Source organism: Coregonus lavaretus, assembly GCF_964263955.1.
Source record: "Coregonus lavaretus genome assembly, contig: HAP1_SCAFFOLD_2791, whole genome shotgun sequence".
Taxonomy (NCBI): Eukaryota; Metazoa; Chordata; class Actinopteri; order Salmoniformes; family Salmonidae; genus Coregonus; species Coregonus lavaretus.
This window is the reverse complement of record NW_028163463.1, coordinates 36,021-56,342: the sequence shown is the minus strand read 5'-3', so window position 1 is coordinate 56,342 and position 20,322 is coordinate 36,021. Positions and strand designations below refer to the sequence as shown.

General features: G+C 42.2%; 1 protein-coding gene across 1 annotated transcript; it reads right to left on the bottom strand.

Annotated features, from left to right (window-relative positions):
- Window positions 1-4,422: 4,422 nt before the first annotated feature.
- Window positions 4,423-11,628, bottom strand: LOC311118115 (ectonucleotide pyrophosphatase/phosphodiesterase family member 7-like). The gene is made up of 5 exons (XM_084192992.1): window positions 9,770-11,628; window positions 8,262-8,407; window positions 5,803-6,426; window positions 5,453-5,675; window positions 4,423-5,254 (listed from the first exon to the last, which is right to left on the bottom strand). Exons 1-5 carry the CDS (start codon window positions 10,005-10,007, stop codon window positions 5,184-5,186), a joined length of 1,302 nt encoding a protein of 433 aa, XP_084049118.1. The 5' UTR covers window positions 10,008-11,628; the 3' UTR covers window positions 4,423-5,183.
- Window positions 11,629-20,322: the final 8,694 nt, after the last annotated feature.

Genomic DNA, 20,322 nt, shown 5'->3' with positions numbered 1-20,322 from the left:
GAAAATCACATTGTAGGATTTTTTATGAATTTATTTGCAAATTATGGTGGAAAATAAGTATTTGGTCAATAACAAAAGTTTCTCAATACTTTGTTATATACCCTTTGTTGGCAATGACACAGGTCAAACGTTTTCTGTAAGTCTTCACAAGGTTTTCACACACTGTTGCTGGTATTTTGGCCCATTCCTCCATGCAGATTTCCTCTAGAGCAATGATGTTTTGGGGCTGGGCAACACGGACTTTCAACTCCCTCCAAAGATTTTCTATGGGGTTGAGATCTGGAGACTGGCTAGGCCACTCCAGGACCTTGAAATGCTTCTTACGAAGCCACTCCTTCGTTGCCCGGGCGGTGTGTTTGTGATCATTGTCATGCTGAAAGACCCAGCCACGTTTCATCTTCAATGCCCTTGCTGATGGAAGGAGGTTTTCACTCAAAATCTCACGATACATGGCCCCATTCATTCTTTCCTTTACACGGATCAGTCGTCCTGGTCCCTTTGCAGAAAAACAGCCACAAAGCATAATGTTTCCACCCCCATGCTTCACAGTAGGTATGGTGTTCTTTGGATGCAACTCAGCATTCTTTGTCCTCCAAACACGACGAGTTGAGTTTTTACCAAAAAGTTATATTTTGGTTTCATCTGACCATATGACATTCTCCCAATCCTCTTCTGGATCATCCAAATGCACTCTAGCAAACTTCAGACGGGCCTGGACAGCAGGGGGACACGTCTGGCACTGCAGGATTTGAGTCCCTGGCGGCGTAGTGTGTTACTGATGGTAGGCTTTGTTACTTTGGTCCCAGCTCTCTGCAGGTCATTCACTAGGTCCCCCCGTGTGGTTCTGGGATTTTTGCTCACCGTTCTTGTGATCATTTTGACCCCACGGGGTGAGATCTTGCGTGGAGCCCCAGATCGAGGGAGATTATCAGTGGTCTTGTATGTCTAACATTTCCTAATAATTGCTCCCACAGTTGATTTCTTCAAACCAAGCTGCTTACCTATTGCAGATTCAGTCTTCCCAGCCTGGTGCAGGTCTACAATTTTGTTTCTGGTGTCCTTTGACAGCTCTTTGGTCTTGGCCATAGTGGAGTTTGGAGTGTGACTGTTTGAGGTTGTGGACAGGTGTATTTTATACTGATAACAAGTTCAAACAGGTGCCATTAATACAGGTAACAAGTGGAGGACAGAGGAGCCTCTTAAAGAAGAAGTTACAGGTCTGTGAGAGCCAGAAATCTTGCTTGTTTGTAGGTGAACAAATACTTATTTTCCACCATAATTTGCAAATAAATTCATTAAAAATCCTACAATGTGATCTTCTGGAAAAAACATTCTCAATTTGTCTGTCATAGTTGACGTGTACCTATGATGAAAATTACAGGCCTCTCTCATCTTTTTAAGTGGGAGAACTTGCACAATTGGTTGCTGACTAAATACTTTTTTCCCCCACTGTAGCAGTGACACTTCAGTTATTCTGCAATTACTATGTCCAAAATACCACAGTTAACTGAAGTTACTGCATATTTACTGCAGTTTCAAAACTGCATTCTTTTTTGTGAGGGAGGTTTTCATAATATTTTGTAAGAAATAAAGGACCAACAGGAAGATTATTTACAATTTTTATATTTCCTCCATCTGTGTTTTTCCCATAGTTATCTGTTCTGCTAACATTTCAATGTTTTTAATCAATCATGTTGGAAAACTGTATGTATGTACAGTGAGGGAAAAAAGTATTTGATCCCCTGCTGATTTTGTACGTTTGCCCACTGACAAAGAAATGATCAGTCTATAATTTTAATGGTAGGTTTATTTGAACAGTGAGAGACAGAATAACAACAACAAAATCCAGAAAAACGCATGTCAAAAATGTTATTAATTGATTTGCATTTTAATGAGGGAAATAAGTATTTGACCCCTCTGCAAAACATGACTTAGTACTTGGTGGCAAAACCCTTGTTGGCAATCACAGAGGTCAGACGTTTCTTGTAGTTGGCCACCAGGTTTGCACACATCTCAGGAGGGATTTTGTCCCACTCCTCTTTGCAGATCTTCTCCAAGTCATTAAGGTTTCGAGGCTGACGTTAGGCAACTCGAACCTTCAGCTCCCTCCACAGATTTTCTATGGGATTAAGGTCTAGAGACTGGCTAGGCCACTCCAGGACCTTAATGTGCTTCTTCTTGAGCCACTCCTTTGTTGCCTTGGCCGTGTGTTTTGGGTCATTGTCATGCTGGAATACCCATCCACGACCCATTTTCAATGCCCTGGCTGAGGGAAGGAGGTTCTCACCCAAGATTTGACAGTACATGGCCCCGTCCATCGTCCCTTTTTATGCGGTGAAGTTGTACTGTCCCTTTAGCAGAAAAACACCCCCAAACCATAATGTTTCCACCTCCATGTTTGACGGTGGGGATGGTGTTCTTGGGGTCATAGGCAGCATTCCTCCTCCTCCAAGCACGGCGAGTTGAGTTGATGCCAAAGAGCTCGATTTTGGTCTCATCTGACCACAACACTTTCACCCAGTTCTCCTCTGAATCATTCAGATGTTCATTGGCAAACTTCAGACGGGCATGTATATGTGCTTTCTTGAGCAGGGGGACCTTGCGGGCGCTGCATGATTTCAGTCCTTCACGGCGTAGTGTGTTACCAATTGTTTTCTTGGTGACTATGGTCCCAGCTGCCTTGAGATCATTGACAAGGTCCTCCTGTGTAGTTCTGGGCTGATTCCTCACCGTTCTCATGATCATTGCAACTCCACGAGGTGAGATCTTGCATGGAGCCCCAGGCCGAGGGAGATTGACAGTTATTTTGTGTTTCTTCCGTTTGCGAATAATCGCACCAACTGTTGTCACCTTCTCACCAAGCTGCTTGGCGATGACTTGTAGCCCATTCCAGCCTTGTGTAGGTCTACAATCTTGTCCCTGACATCCTTGGAGAGCTCTTTGGTCTTGGCCATGGTGGAGAGTTTGGAATCTGATTGATTGATTGCTTCTGTGGACAGGTGTCTTTTATACAGGTAACAAGCTGAGATTAGGAGCACTCCTTTTAAGAGTGTGCTCCTAATCTCAGCTCGTTACCTGTATAAAAGACACCTGGGAGCCAGAAATCTTTCTGATTGAGAGGGGGTCAAATACTTATTTCCCTCATTAAAATGCAAATCAATTTATAACATTTTTGACATGCGTTTTTCTGGATTTTGTTGTTGTTATTCTGTCTCTCACTGTTCAAATAAACCTACCATTAAAATTATAGATTGATCATTTCTTTGTCAGTGGGCAAAAGTACAAAATTAGCAGGGGATCAAATACTTTTTTCCCTCACTGTATATATCCCCAGCTAGTTGCAGTTGGTAATAACACCTTGAGATACAAATCTTGTTTCCTGTTAAACATTTTAATTTTAAACCTGCAATACTCATTCATCATGCACATGTTTATTAAAGCATAATAACAACAAATAAATATACAGTCGGAACAATTATTTAAACAAAAATATTTCTCCAAATAAAATCGGACATTTAAAATGAAAGGCAACAACTTTTCAAAAATAATCAGGCTACTTGAAACTCCGGAACCAAGAAGATTATTATAAATCTCTACTTTTGACCATCAGTGGGCAGGTGTCATTATTAAATGTAGGTTCTAGACAAAGTTATTTGAGCCAATGCTGACTGGTTTGATTATTCAACATACACTCAGTGGCCAGTTTATTAGGTATACCCTGTTCACAAAAATGGTTCGCTTCTACAGACAGTGTGTCATGTGGCCGTGGCTGAGTGCACAAAACATTAAGAACACCTGCTCTTTCCATGACATTGACTGACCAGGTAAATCCAGGTGAAAGCTACAGTATGATCCCTTGTTGATGTCACTTGTTAAATCCACTTCAATCAGTGTAGATGAAGGGGAGGAGACAGGTTAAAGAAGGATTTTTAAGCCTTGAGAAAATTGAGAAACAGATTGTGTATGTGTGCCATTCATAGGGTGAATTGGCAAGACAAAAGATTTAAGTGCCTTTGAACAGGGTATGGTAGACACCGGTTTGTGTCAAGAATTGCAACACTACTGGGTTTTTTCAGGCTGAATAATTTCCTGTGTGTATCAAGAATGGTCCACCACCCAAAGGACATCCAGCCAACTTGATACAACTGTGGGAAGCATTGGAGTCAACATGGGCCAGCATCCCTGTGGAACGCTTTCGACACCTTATAGAGTCCATGGCCCGAAGAATTGTGGCTCAATATTAGGAAGGTGGTCCTCTGTAGCTCAGCTGGTAGAGCACGGCGCTTGTAACGCCAAGGTAGTGGGTTCGATCCCCGGGACCACCCATACACAAAAAATGTATGCACGCATAACTGTAAGTCGCTTTGGATAAAAGCGTCTGCTAAATGGCATATTATTATTATTATTATTATTAATGTTTTGTACACTCAGTGTATAAAGCAGGCAGACAGGCATCGAGGCATTCAGTTACTGTTCGATTGAACTTTAGAATGGGCAAAACTAGTGACCTAAGCGACTTTGAGCGTGGTATGTTCGTTGGTGCCAGGCGCGCCGATTCCAATATCTCAGAAACGTCCGGCCTCCTGGGCTTATTACGCACCACAGTGTCTAGGGTTTACCGAGAATGGTGCGTCAAACAAAAAACATCCAGTCAGCAGCAGTCCTATGGGCGAAAACAGCTCGTTGATGAGAGGTCGAAGGAGAATGGCAAGAATCGTGCAAGCTAAAAGGCGGGCCCACAAACAGGCAAATAACGGCGCAGTACAACAGCGGTGTGCAGAACGGCATCTTGGAGCGCACAACTCATTGGTCCTTGTCACGGATGGGCTATTGCAGCATGAGTCCATGGCCCTATAATGTCTGGTGTCAATGATAAAGGCTGGTGGCGGTTGTGTAATGGTGTGGGGAATGTTTTCCCTTGATACCAATTGAGCAACGTTTCCATGCCCTGAAGAATTCAGGCTGTTCTGGAGGCAAAGTGGCGTCCGACCCGGTACTAGATGGGTGTACCTAATAAACTGGACACTGAGTGTATAATACAATCAGATGGATATTGTTGATGAAAATCATAGCGAATGTGATCCTCCTTAAGAATATCTGTTGGAGTTTTGTTATGATTGATTCAACTATGCAATTATTTTCAGTTAACAAACATTTAGGAAAATAACCAACATCAGAAATAACTACATGACAAATAAAATGTAGACAAATATCGATGCCAAAACACCAAGGGACATCTGATTTCTTCTCCCACCTGTGTAGAGAAGAATGGTGCCATTAGTTATGTGATATAACCATTTCTCATGTCAGTCTTGATAATTATCTTATTCAAGAAGTATCATCAGTGGAGCACACATTAAGGTTGGTATCTTCCTGTATTAGAATGAATTAATAGACACTGTCATGCATTTTGATACTAAAATGCTTTCTAGGAGAAGCTCACGGCTCGTACCGTTCTGAACCAGCATGCCCTCAGTGACGGATAGGGAGCCGTTGTTAGGGGCTGGATCTATCTGCAGCAGCTTGCACATTAGAGGGTAGATGTGGACACTGTCAAAGGGCTCGGACAGATAACTCTTCTTGAAATCTGGTCCAAAAGCACGGAAGATGGTCTTCATGTCCATTTCGCCCATGTGGAATCCATGATCTCCTTTGTTCACGTAGACGATCAACCGCTGTTGAAATTATATACATATTATAATATATATATATATATAAAAAAATCTGTGATATTTTTACTTTACAATTTTTTACTTTATACATAGCATATGACGTGTCTTAAAAGTTAATACCGGTACCTACCGAGTTTAAGTTGAAACCTAGATCAGCAATGACAATAATAGGCTGTATTCTGTCATTCTTGGACAAATGAAAGTTCTCTGGCATATCTTCCTTCTTGTAGACTGTGAGGTTTGGGGCCTTCATGAGAGCATCATAAACATGTTGTTCCTTTCCTTTCCTCGGTGTGATCATGCCAAACCCGCCGTAGTCAAGGAGCTCAAAATAAACCGTGTTGAAGAAATTCAGGTATTTAGAGAGGATTATCTCATCTACAAGAGGTCTTTTTTTAACGGTGGTCATGCCATGGTCAGAGGTGATGATGACGTTAAGGTTATCAGTCAAACCATCTCGCTGGATGGCCTCCCTCAGGTATCCAACGGTGCGGTCAATCTGCTTTATTATGGTTTTCCTGTCAGGATGGTCCGGTCCTTTGGCATGACCCACGTTGTCAGGCTCTCCATAGTACAGAGTCACAAAGTCAAAATCTTCTTCGGTGAACCAGCTCAACACAGTGTCAATATTCTGACGCCACTCTGTTTCGTTATCATCTTGTTGACCTGGTTCCTCAACCAGTGCCCGGTTTACACATTGACCGCTGTAGTTGGCTCCTCCTCCTGGAAAGAAAAAGGAACCTGTTTTGAGGCCCTGAAACAGAAGAAAAGGTATGGACATTGACCAGTTAATACTGGCTAATGTATGTATGCTTCTAATCAAAGGGTGTAGTAGGGGGTCTCCAAGGTTAACTTTCATCAGAGCTACTTCATTCACTTACAGTGGGGAGAACAAGTATTTGATACACTGCCGATTTTGCAGGTTTTCCTACTTACAAAGCATGTAGAGGTCTGTCATTTTTTTCATAGGTACACTTCAACTGTGAGAGACGGAATCTAAAACAAAAATCCAGAAATTCACATTGTATGATTTTTAAGTAATTAATTTGCATTTTATTGCATGACGTAAGTATTTGATCACCTACCAACCAGTTAGAATTCCAGCTCTCACAGACCTGTTAGTTTTTCTTGAAGAAGCCCTCCTGTTCTCCACTCATTACCTGTATTAACTGCACCTGTTTGAACTCGTTACCTGTATAAAAGACACCTGTCCACACACTCAATCAAACAGACTCCAACCTCTCCACAATGGCCAAGACCAGAGAGCTGTGTAAGGACATCAGGGATAAAATTGTAGACCTGCACAAGGCTGGGATGGGCTACAGGACAATAGGCAAGGAGCTTGGTGAGAAGGCAACAACTGTTGGCGCAATTATTAGAAAAATGGAAGAAGTTCAAGATGACGGTCAATCACCCTCGGTCTGGGGCTCCATGCAAGATCTCACCTCGTCACCTCATCAATGATCATGACGAAGGTGAGGGATCAGCCCAGAACTACACAGCAGGACCTGGTCAATGACCTGAAGAGAGCTGGGACCACAGTCTCAAAGAAAACCATTAGTAACACACTACGCCGTCATGGATTAAAATCCTGCAGCGCACGCAAGGTCCCCCTGCTCAAGCCAGCGCATGTCCAGGCCCATCTGAAGTTTGCCAATGACCATCTGGATGATCCAGAGGAGGAATGGGAGAAGGTCATGTGGTCTGATGAGACAAAAATAGAGCTTTCTTGTCTAAACTCCACTCGCCGTGTTTGGAGGAAGAAGAAGGATGAGTACAACCCCAAGAAGACCATCCCAACCGTGAAGCATGGAGGTGGAAACATCATTCTTTGGGGATGCTTTTCTGCAAAGGGGACAGGACGACTGCATCATATTGAGGGGAGGATGGATGGGGCCATGTATCGCAAGATCTTGGCCAACAACCTCCTTCCCTCAGTAAGAGCATTGAAGATGGGTCGTGGCTGGGTCTTCCAGCATGACAACGACCCGAAACACGCAGCAAGGGCAACTAAGGAGTGGCTCCGTAAGAAGCATCTCAAGGTCCTGGAGTGGCCTAGCCAGTCTCCAGACCTGAACCCAATAGAAAATCTTTGGAGGGAGCTGAAAGTCCGTATTGCCCAGCGACAGCCCCGAAACCTGAAAGATCTGGAGAAGGTCTGTATGGAGGAGTGGGCCAAAATCCCTGCTGCAGTGTGTGCAAACCTGGTCAAGACCTACAGGAAACGTATGATCTCTGTAATTGCAAACAAAGGTTTCTGTACCAAATATTAAGTTCTGCTTCTCTGATGTATCAAATACTTATGTCATGCAATAAAATGCAAATGAATTACTTAAAAATCATACAATGTGATTTTCTGGATTTTTGTTTTAGATTCCGTCTCTCACAGTTGAAGTGTACCTATGATAAAAATTACTGACCTCTACATGCTTTGTAAGTAGGAAAACCTGTATCAAATACTTGTTCTCCCCACTGTAAATATAAGTCTGACAGTAGTTTCTGTAGCTGTCAGTAGGAGGACTGTAAGCTAATTCTGCATATTTGACCCAAATTTTTATTTCCAGGATCAAATCATGACCAGTTCCTCACCTGGTTCTGTGCTGTAATCCACAACGGCAAGGCTCCATTGTCCCACCACTCAGACCTCTTCAAGGTAGCTTTATGGCCGACTTTCTGATGAGTTGTGGAATTAAACATCATATTGTGAACAACTCCATGATCCTCTATCCATCTCCCTGTGAGAGATATGAGAAGAAAAGATCATGATATCTAAATATTTTTTGATGCCAGCAACCTTCCAGGTTTAATTGTCTTTTCGTCATGACATTATGATAATGTCACGGTTTCGGCCGAGGCTGCTCCTTCTCCTTGTTCGGGCAGGCTTCGGCGGTCGTCGTCCCCGGAGTACTAGCTACCACCGTTCGATGTTTCATGTTTGTTTGGTTTTGTCTGGTTGTACACCTGTCCCTTGTTAGTCTTTGATTTTGTTTCCTATTTAGTTATCGTGTGTTGGGTCAGGTGTTATGTGTGATTATTATTGTCAGCTGTTGCCATTGAGGAGTTTCCTCTCTCATAACTTTGTATTTGAGAGTTCGCACTGCGTGCGCTTTTTTCTTGTATTTCGCACTGTTGTTGTTGTGCGTAATTGTTCGTGCCACCCGGTTGGGTTGGCGACTCATTCCTGTTTTTGGATATACTAAAGTCTGTTGACGAACACCCTGGTTCCTGCGCTTGATTCCCTGCACCACATCCACACGCAGCGTTCTGACAGATAAACAGTATCCAAAACCTCAGTGCTGTGTCTTATCAAGGATATCGAAGATGGCATTTACAACTTTAATTGCTGTACTATAATTATTTGAAAATATTGCATGGAATTTAGATAGCATATCATTGTCAAATAAGAGAACATTTAGAAATTGGTCTGCAGATTTGTGGGCTTTTCCTGCATTAACAAATGAAAACAGAAGGTGATTTCCATTTCTCAGGAATAGCACTAAGCACTAGGGTCAGATTCAAGTGTGGTCAATTGCCCAGAAATAAAGTAAGCAGCAAGTTTGAAGAGATTTGTATTTAAATAATTAGGACCCAAAGGATATGTTTATGCCCATATACAGTGTACATATTAGATTGTGCTAAAACATTTACATTTTAGCAGACACTCTTATCCAGAGCAATTAGGGTTAACAGATTTTTCACCTAGTCAGCTCGGGGATTCAAACCAGTGACCTTTCGGTTACTGGCCCAACGCTCTTAAACACTAGGCTACTTGCCACCAAGAACACTGGCAAGTGAGGCTACTTTGTAATGTGAGTAAGATCATGGTCAGGATTGGGTTTTTCTGGGCACACACCACAAACAAAACTGTTTTTATGAAAAACTGGGAGTATTTGGCCAAAGAAATCAATTGGCAATAATCCATCTACTACGCTACATTTGACTTTGAAACCAGATTTGAAACAGTAACTTGGGCCCGTATTCACATTTTACCCAAGGAAATACTTCTTATTTTTTATATGTACCTGATTGAGTACTTCAAACAAGCAGCTCAAATGCATGCAAAAAGTCAATAGCATTTTGTAACTCTTATGCCTTACCAGTTATAGTGGTGAAGTGAGATGGGGACGTCATGGTGATAGCCGGAGGGGTGATGTACTTTGCCTTCACTCCATCTTCCACTAACTTGTCCATGTGAGGGGTGTCTACGTCTTGATCATAGTCCCATCGGAAACCATCAAAGGAGATCACTAGCAACTTGTTGTGTGTCTCCTTGTTCAATGGTTTGCACTCTACACTGAGAAGAACTGCCATTCCCAAATACAACTCCAACCACATATTGTCTTGGCTTGTCTGCACTAACTAATCCTGTTGGGCTCAATGGATTTAATTTATAGTCATCGTTGTGGTCAGGAAGATAGCATGTGTTCTGAGTGATATCTTCAAAGGACAAACCTTGAACGTGCCTTGCTTTTATGGACAGGAGGGGTGTTATCAATTGTTATCTGAAGAGAGATTCCACCTAAGATGCCTAGAAATTAGTCTATGGACCCAAGAGTGTCATTAACCCAAGACTAAGATCGGTCTACTCAGGTACTCAGCATAGAAGTAGAGTTATCTTTAGTTGAGAGTTAAGTAATGGGTCATGTAATGATGCTCTTAATATCATGCCAGAGCCCAGAGGTTAAAAATACCACCCCTAGGATGCCACCTTTGCTGTCCAAAATGCTCCACCAACAGCTTGTGTCCAAGGCAATCCACCTTATCATGGAACACTTATAGATAGGCTGGAAAAGTGGGTAGGACTATCTGGGACAGTCCTTGATTGGTTCAGATCTTATCTAGATGGCCGGAGTTACTTTGTCACCATTGGTAATCATGAATCTGATAGGGTGGCTATGACATGCGGAGTTCCACAGGGATCAGTTCTCGGACCGATTCTGTTCAATCTCTATATGCTACCTCTGGGCCAAATTTTACAGAACAACAACATGAACTACCACAGCTATGCTGATGATACTCAAATATATATGGCTCTCGAACTGTATGACAACAGCTCAATAGACTCTCTGTGTCACTGTATAGAGCACATAAATACCTGGATGAACCAAAATTGTCTACAATTAAACCAAGATAAAACTGAGATTATTGTGTTTGTATTAGTAAAGAGCTGGATTCTCGGGTCCTTAAAACCAGCGATCAAGTGCGTAATCTTGGTGTTCTGATAGACTCAGACCTCACATTTAACAGTCATATCAAAGCGGTCACCAAAACAGCATTCTATCATCTAAAAAATATAGCCAAAGGCTTGAGCCCAAACTAAACATGGAGAAGCTGCGTTTAGCACTTATGCTGTACACAACTGGAATAAACTACCAGAAGATCTTAGATGTGCCCCAAACGTATCCATTTTAAAATCCAGGTTAAAAACACTTCTCTTTTCACGTGCCTACGACTGATCACTTAAACTTAACCACACTGTTTAGCCTTATAGCTTCCTATGTTTTTATCCCATTTTTAATTTTTAATTTGTAATCTTTATATGTTTTTGTATTTGTTTATTTTATTGTATTTTTATTATTATGATGTTTTCATTATTTTTGATAAACATCTTTGTAAAGCACATTGAATTGCTTCGATGTATGAATTGTGCTATATAAATAAACTTGCTTGCTTGCTTATCAACAAAACAATAAAACATGACCCTGAAAACGACAATTAACTATTAACTTTTCTAAAATCAATCTACTCCATTGTACATGACAGTAATCTTATCTAGGTGACCTCAGGAGGTGTCCCAACCCATTAGGGGTTACCAGCAGGTGAAAGCCACCACCAGGTTGCCAAGCAGGTGACTTTGCTGATAGCTGATTTATTGAGAAAAAGTTTACTTTGTATGACTGTGATTTGCGGTTCTCTCACCTAGCTACCTTAAAATTAATCAATTAACTGTAGTCGCTCTGGAGCTATAAGAGGACGGGCTCGTTGTAATGGCTGGAATGGAATTAATGGTATCAAACAGATCAAACATATGGAAACCACATGTTTGACTCCGTTCCATTTACTTCATTCCAGCCATTACAATGAGCCATCCTCCTTTAACTCCTCCCACCAGCCTCCACTGCTCTGGATGAACGTCTGCTACATGACTCAAATGTACAGTAAATGTAATTAACGGCAAGGCTGCCCTTTTCATGCCAAAGACTAGCAAATTATTTTAAGTTTAATGAGCTTTTGTAACTGTAACTGATCAAAAAGCAGTCCACATCTCAAACAACACAATGCCACTGACTTCTCACGTTTTGAGGGAGCGTGCAATTGGCATGCTGACTGCAGGAATGCCCACCAGAGCTGTTGCCAGAGAATTGAATGTTAATTTCTCTACCATAAGCCACCTCCAACATCGTTTTAGAGAATTTGTCAGTAGTTTTAGAGAATTTGTCAGTAATCCAAACTGCCTCACAACCGCAGACCAAGTGTATGGCGTCGTGTGGGCGGGCAGTTTGCTGATGTCAACATTGTGAACAGAGTGCCCCATGGTGGAGGTGGGGTTATGGTATAGGCAGGCATAAGCTACGGACAACGAACACAATTGCATTTTATCGATGGCAATTTGAATGCACAGAGATAACGTGACTGTCTTGTTTTGCACGCTTTGTACCAAATAATTAAATGCTGTACGACAGGATCTTTCTAAACGTAGCTCTTTATTGCTTGATAGCCCAGTAGCCCGATCTGGCATCCATGACACTGAAGTAGCGCGCTCCCGCTAGCTTGTGTGTGATTCCATCTAGTGTCGGTAAGGGGTAATGGGGGCGTTTGATAGCCTTGTTCAAGTCTCTTGGGTCGAGACATACTCTGAGCTTGCCTGTGCGTGGTTTCTCCACCACCACTAACACGTTTACCCAATCTGTTGGTTCTGTAACCTTGGTGACGATGTGAGATTGCTCCATGCTCTCCAACTCTTTCTTCAGACGGGCGCGGAGAGCAAGGGGAAATGTTCTCGGTGGGTAGACCACAGCAGTTGCGTGAATGGTACATTCTCCTGGGAATAGTCCTATTCCTGTAAAAACATCAGCAAACTCCTCCATGACATTATCTGTCTCTACTGGTGCTGTCACTGATAAAACTAGCTTGATGAGGACAATTTAAGACCTAGCACTGCGGGTGCTCGAGTGTCAACAATGTAAAAGTCCAACATCATGTCACTTTCCTTGTATTTCCATTTGAAAGTGCATGTGCCTTTTACTGGGAGCTGTTCACCACCATAACCAGTCAGTCTGTGCGTGATGGGCCATAGCTCACACTCAGATGTCAAGCTGCAGTACTTATTCAGAGGAATCATGTTAACTTTGCCTTGTGTTCCTATCTCAATGTCAGCAAAGGCTTGCTCTGTCTCTGATATCTGACTTTTCTGTGTCACTGAATCAATAAACAGTTCATCAGCGTTTTACTCTTTGATTGACATTTCATATTCACTCACTGTGTGTACTGTTTTCCCACGGTAAGCTCTGCACACCTTTGCAAAGTGATTCCATTTTTCACATTTAGTACACTGTTTGCCTTTAGCTGGGCAATTTCCCTGTTCGCCATGCACTTTGTACCCACAATATCCACATGTTTTGGGACGTTTTGCACTTTTCCTCTTCTCTTTCCTTCAGAGGACCCGTGAACATTAGCTCCACATGCTGTTTGAATTTACGCCATGCATCCGGTAAGTTTGTAGACCCTCAGTCCATTCGAGGTGAAGGAACTCCAGCAAAATCCATATTTTAGTCATTTTACTCTGACATTATGTCTTGTTTTGCACGCTTTGTACAAAATAATAAAATGCAGTATGACAGGATCTTTCTAAATGTAGCTCTTTATTAGCGAGTTATAACTGGTATGTTCACGTGTCTCTGCCTCGGCCATGATCAACTGAAAAATGACCTCACGACCTGGATGGTCATAACCAATCATAGCGCAGTATGACACGGGTAGAATGCAACCAATTACAATTCCGTATGTTGAAACATGAATATTACAGTGACAAGATCCTGAGGCCCATTGTCGTGCCATTCATCCGCCGCCATCACCTCATGTTTCAACATGATAATGCATGGCCCCATGTCGCAAGGATCTGTACACAATTCCTGGAAGCTGAAAATGCCCCAGTTCTTCCATGGCCTGCATACTCACTAGACATGTCACCCATTGAGCATATTTGGTATGCTCTGGATCGACGTGTACGACTGTGTGTTCCAGTTCCCGCCAATATCCAGCAACTTTGCACAGCCATTGAAGAGGAGTGGGACAACATTCCATAGGCCACAATCAACACCCTGATCAACTCTATGCGAAGGAGATGTGTCCATGCATTAGGCAAATGGTGGTCACACAAAATACGGACTGGTTTTCTGATCCACTGCCTCTACCTTTATTTTAAGGTATCTGTGACCAACAGATGCATATCTGTATTCCCAGTCATGTGAAATCCATAGACTAGGGCCTAATGAATGTATGAATCAATTGACTGATTTCCTTATATAAAATGTACCTCAGTAAAATCTTTGAAATTGTTGCATGTTGCGTTTATAATTTTGTTCAGTATAGAAAAACGTGTTTCGTAGGCCTATCAATACTTACACCCCTCATATCCTCTCGCTTGTCCTCAAGGGTAATGACTAACATAATTAGCCACTAAACCTAGGGTTACGTGTGGCAGGCCGATTACCATAGAGTGAACAAGATCTGACGAATGGCTTTCTGACAGATCAATACAGAGCGGTGAACTAATGTTCAATGTATCATTTTGAGAGTATGTGGTGGGTACAAACCGCAAGATATTTCAAGTGTGGCAGGAGGTGTGAATTAATTGTAAACGACCGCCAGAGGGCAGTATTGTCAAATTAGTGATAGCGCGGCGCGCAGCAACACCTCATTGAAGAAGAGGGTGCAACTGAAGTGATGCGGGAGCCAGTGAAATAATCTTTGGGACTGTTCTCCAACCGTCTTTCATAAAGAGGGAAGGGGGAGACAAAACTAGATCTAACGTCAAGAGGGCTGGGTCCTCTATCTCTGCTGATATAAACAATGGATTGAGAATGGGCTTTGGTTCTCTGCGTGGCGAAGTCATCTTTCTTAGCCGAGTTTGCTCAAATCGGAGCCTTTGAATTGGAAAAGTTTTTTTTTTGTCAGCATCACTGGTTTGGGATTATTTTTGTTCATGTCTTTATAAGGTGAGTTTAGAATCAATAACAAAGTGTTTTCATAAACATGCATTGAAAATTGTTGATATTGAACATATTTTAATAATATCTGTTATAATTCACTTTGTTGATCAAAATGTTTCTGATTATGGAATTCCCCCAGTTTTACATAGGCCTAGTTTATGATGTGTGACACCTGCCTGTAGATTCTGGAGGCTCTTTTTTCAAGGTTGAATAATTGACTGCTTGTAAGAGGCTACATTGATCATATCTTTTGCAAGTGTTGCAGGAACAATACTTCAAATATGTCCAGCAAAAATGAGGTCATATCTACCAGTCACCGGACCTGCTCTTGCCAATCTGCGTCGTTACGCATCTGAATTTGGCTGCGGAACCTGGTGATGATTTATTTCATCTGTATGAAGTTATGAGCATCCTTCATTCATCCTGAATGGATTAACAGGGCAGGGTCGTTATGGTTTCCAGTCACCTAATATAAACAGGGATGGTTATCTGATGTAGTTTATGTGCTGCATGTCGCTAGAGTACCCAGCTAGCACATAATGTTCTAAGAACCATATGTTTCTTAGTCCTATGGTTATTTTGCATACAACCTCCCCATAACGTTTCCTACAGGTTTCCTCTATTCAAAGTCACGTTCTCAGAATGTTCAGAGAACATTAAGAAACAACGTTCTTCTGTGGAATTTCAGTACTTAAGCGTAACGTTTTCAGCAGGTTTCTTTGTGGTTCTATTTAAAGTCATGTTCTCAGAGAATTAAGAAAACTTTCCATAAAAAACACAAGAAAACATGAGTATAGTTCAAAGAACATTTAAAGAATATTATAAAAAAACATATACATTCCGTTCTCAGCATCAATAAAACTCTATCCTCTATCTGTTTTTTTTTTGTTGGTGTGTTTAGGTGTGTTGGCCTCACCCACTAATTGGACACATCTGATCTTAATGAGTGCTTGTTTCCTTTGACATAGGGTATGTTTGAATAGACTACAATGAACAGCTTTGTATGAGTAAAAAAAAAACAGGGCATTTCCACAACTAAATGTGCTAGCTGGGTATGCTGTTACATGTTAGTCATCTGTTTTATTTATTTAACTAGGCAAGTCAGTTAAGAACAAATTCTTATTTACAATGACAACCTACCCCGGATGACACTGGGCCAATTGTGCACCACCCTATGGGACTCCCAATCACGGTCGGATTGTGATACAGCCTGGAATCGAACCAGGGTCTGTAGTGACACCTTAGACCGCTGCGCCACTCGGGAGAAGATGCTAGCTTCGGGATTCGAACTACCAACCTTTCAGTTACTGGCCCAATGCTCTTAACCCCTAGGCTACCTGCCGCCCTGTTGCACTGCCCTACTTTATTCTAGCATCTTTCCCAGTCTTTCAATAGAACTATTTTTCCTGACCTATGGAGGGTGTGCAATCAACACTTGAACCAAGAAAAGTGCTTGACTTGGGCAGGAGCTCACCGGAGCTGAGTAGCGGCACCGCAACATTTCTACTGCTTGATTTCCTGTTCCTCTTATAGAATATTAGCTCAAAAGTATTTTAGAGCTCATGCACCTAAATATAAACATGAGTACCGGTACCTATTTGAGTCCAAGTCAAGCACAGACCAATAATCGAGATTGACAATAAAAATTGCTTGCTACTGAAGGCATGTAAAATAATAACAATAATAATAATTTTTAAATAAAGACCTGTAGCTTACACACAGGCTACATCTGCATTAGCAAAAAATATTGTAAGTTGATCAAGAAAATTATACCTAACCTGATTGACTTGTCTGATCAAGTGCAGCTGTGTGCCTACACACAAACGTTATGCACACAGTTGCTCAGACAGAGAGAGGTTAGAGGGAGTTCCCACTAAAAGAAGCCAACAAGGAACTGGCAGTGATGTTTCTATGAATATGCAAATACATCTGAATCTCTCTCCTGTGAGTGGCCGAAAAAAATAGCTGATGTGTTATTGACAGCTGAGTCTAACTCATAATGCTCATGGTGATGGCATTCACAGGAGGTTGGCGGCACCTTAATTGGGGAGGACGGGCTCACACAACTAATTAATTCTCTGACATTTTAAAAATAATGAAGAGCTAGGGTTTACCTTGTTAGCACTGACGTGTTGGTAAACCTGATGAGCTACCACCGCATTCTTATTGGCAGACTAAATAGCCTTGGTTTCTCAAATGACTGCCTCGCCTGGTTCACCAACTACTTCTCAGATAGAGTTCAATGTGTCAAATTGGAGGGCCTGTTGTCTGGACCTATGGCAGTCTCTATGGGGGTGCCACAGGGTTCAATTCTCGGGCCGACTCTTTTCTCCGTGTATATCAATGATGTCGCTCTTGCTGCTGGTGACTCTCAGATCCACCTCTATGCAGACGACACCATTTTGTATACATCTGGCCCTTCATTGGACACTGTGTTAACAAACCTCCAAACGAGCTTCAATGCCATACAACACTCCTTCAGTAGCCTCCAACTGCTCTTAAACACTAGTAAAACTAAATGCATGCTCTTCAATCGAACGCTGCTGGCACCCGCCCACCCGACTAGAATCACTACTCTCGACGGGTCTGAGCTAGAGTATGTGGACAACTACAAATACCTAGGTGTCTGGTTAGACTGTAAACTCTCTTTCCAGACTCACATTAAGAATCTCCAATCCAAAGTTAAATCTAGAATCGGCCTCCTATTTCGCAACAAAGCCTCCTTCACTCATGCTGCCAAACATGCCCTCGTTAAACTGACTATCCTACCGATCCTTGACTTCGGCATTGTCATTTACAAAATAGCCTCCAACACTCTACTCAGCAAATTGGATGTAGTCTATCACAGTGCCATCTGTTTTGTCTCCAAAGCCCCATACACTACCCACCACTGTGACCTTGTACACTCTTGTTGGCTGGTCCTCACTACATGTTCGTTGTCAAACCCACTGGCTCCAGGCCATCTATAAATCACTGCTAGGCAAATCCCCGCCTTATCTTAGCTCATTGGTCACCATAGCAGCACCCACCCGTAGTCTGCGCTCCAGCAGGTATATCTCACTGGTCATCCCCAAAGCCAACACCTCCTTTGGCAGCCATTCCTTCCAGTTCTCTGCTGCCAATGACTGGAACGAATTGCAAAAATCTCTGAAGCTGGAGACTCTTATCTCCCTCACTAACTTTAAGCATCAGTTGTCAGAGCACCTTACCGATCCCTGCACCTGTACACAGCCCATCTGAAATTAGCCCACCCAACTACCTCATCCCTATATTGTTATTTATTTTGCTCTTTTGCACCCCAGTATCTCTATTTGCACATAATCTCTTGCACATCTAGCATTCCAGTGTTAATACTAATTGTAATTATTTTGCACTATAGCCTATTTATTGCCTTACCTCCATAACTTGCTACATTTGCACCCACTGTATATATATTTTCTGTAGTTTTTTTTTTTTTTTGACTTTATGTTCTTTTACCCCATATGTAACTCTGTGTTGTTGTTTTTATCACACTGCTTTGCTTTATCTTGGCCAGGTCGCAGTTGTAAATGAGAACTTGTTCTCAACTGGCTTACCTGGTTAAATAAAGGTTAAATAAAAATAAAAATGAGCTGACCACTGTTAAATAAATAATGACATTCATTGATTCTTCTAGTGTTCTGGTCTGCCTCTGATAGTGCTTCTGAGTAATGAGTAGTCCATGCACGCTGATTGCTGTATGATTCATTGTTTTCAGATTTATAGTAAGAGGTGTTCTCTCACTGCCTTCTGTTTCCATGAATAACTAAGAGGCATTTTTATCATTGAGAGAAATCAGCTTACTGAAACCAGGATGTCTTGAGGTGTCACTTCAGACTGACAGTGACATGTAGACTTAAAATAATGGTGCCAAAAAGTTCATCACCCCACAAATGTGTCCTTCGCCTCGCTGAGAATTCCATCACTACAGACAGAGAGTCTGAGATGATCATGTCCCTGCATCTGGTTTTCAGTGGCTAGGGTGAAATTCAGTCAGAGTTGGAAAGTATCCTTTCACCTGTAATTGGGCTGAGCGACTTCTGCTTTTTCAGTGGTCACAAACCCTATAGTCCTGGAGCGCTACTGAGTGTGCAAGCTTTGGTTCCAGTCCAGCACCGACACACCTGATTCAAAGGTAAGTAGTTGAATACGGTGTGTTAATGCTGGGCTGAGGCAAAAGCATTCATATAGTTTCACACTGTCAGAGTGAGCAGGTGTTGTAATGTAGCTGTAACATGCAACCCCTTTTCCTACCAGTTGGAGTGATACGTTGAACATCATTTAGTATCTACCCACCAGTGGAAGCTGCTGAGGGGTGGAGGGTTTCCATGTGGTTGATACCATTCCATTCACTCCATTCCAGCCATTATTATGAGCCGTCCTCCCTTCAGCAGCCTCCACTACTACTCACCTCATTCTATTTGAATGACAACACACAACACACCAACAGCAGACAGGCACATTCCTCTCTCCTTTCATCTGAAACTAATCCAAGCTTTACTTCTAAAGTTGCTTCTGAACCCTTTACCCTCCCGAATGATTAAATACGCAGCGTGAGAGAAAGGCCTTTGGTAGTGGAACCAGGTTCAGATCACATGGACAGGTTCATCCATCACTCATTCAGTGAAAGGCTAATTACTAGCGTGTCAGAAATTTCACTTAACTGGGTTAAAAGATATGCAGTGAGCAGCAGGGATTTCCAAGGAACACAGGATGCAATTATAGATTTTTCTATTCTCCTGGCATGGCACGTAGAAGTGGTGGTCAGTGGTGGAAATGGAACTCAACTCCACGCCTTCGACAGTACAGTACAACAACAGAGGGGTTGGTAACAAGGTGTGCCTGACGCTGTGAGAGTTTGAGAATGACGGTTGGGAAAAAAGGGGATCCCTTCCCCTTGCTTCCATGGCAACTGTGAAATATACAGACCACATTCAAGTCAGACCTCATTACGCAGTGAATAGTTCAAGTTAATAGTAGCGTCCTGATTATCCGCTAATGATAACAAATGGGTACATTTCTTACGGTATAAACATTGCCCAACCCTTAACCCTAGCATCAGTCAGGCAATGCCTCTAGCCCCCATGGTGTTGACACAGGCAATAAGCAGACCCATTTAGTGTCGATTCCAATAGAGCATGGAGGTTAGTATGAGTGGCAGACAGGCTCATACTCCCCCATAACATTCTCACACCATCAGTCCATCTCGTCAAGCATAAGAAGAAATGATGGCCCATCCCCAGCCCTGAGCCTCAGGCATCATGGGTAATGAGATAGGAAGGATAATGCACGGAGCGTAACATTCAGATGATTGACGTTTGTATTTCAACCGTGTTGTGAAATTATATACTGTAATCAGATTATGTTGGGTTTGCTGTGAATAACATATGATATCCTCCAGGATTATTGGCATCCTGGCT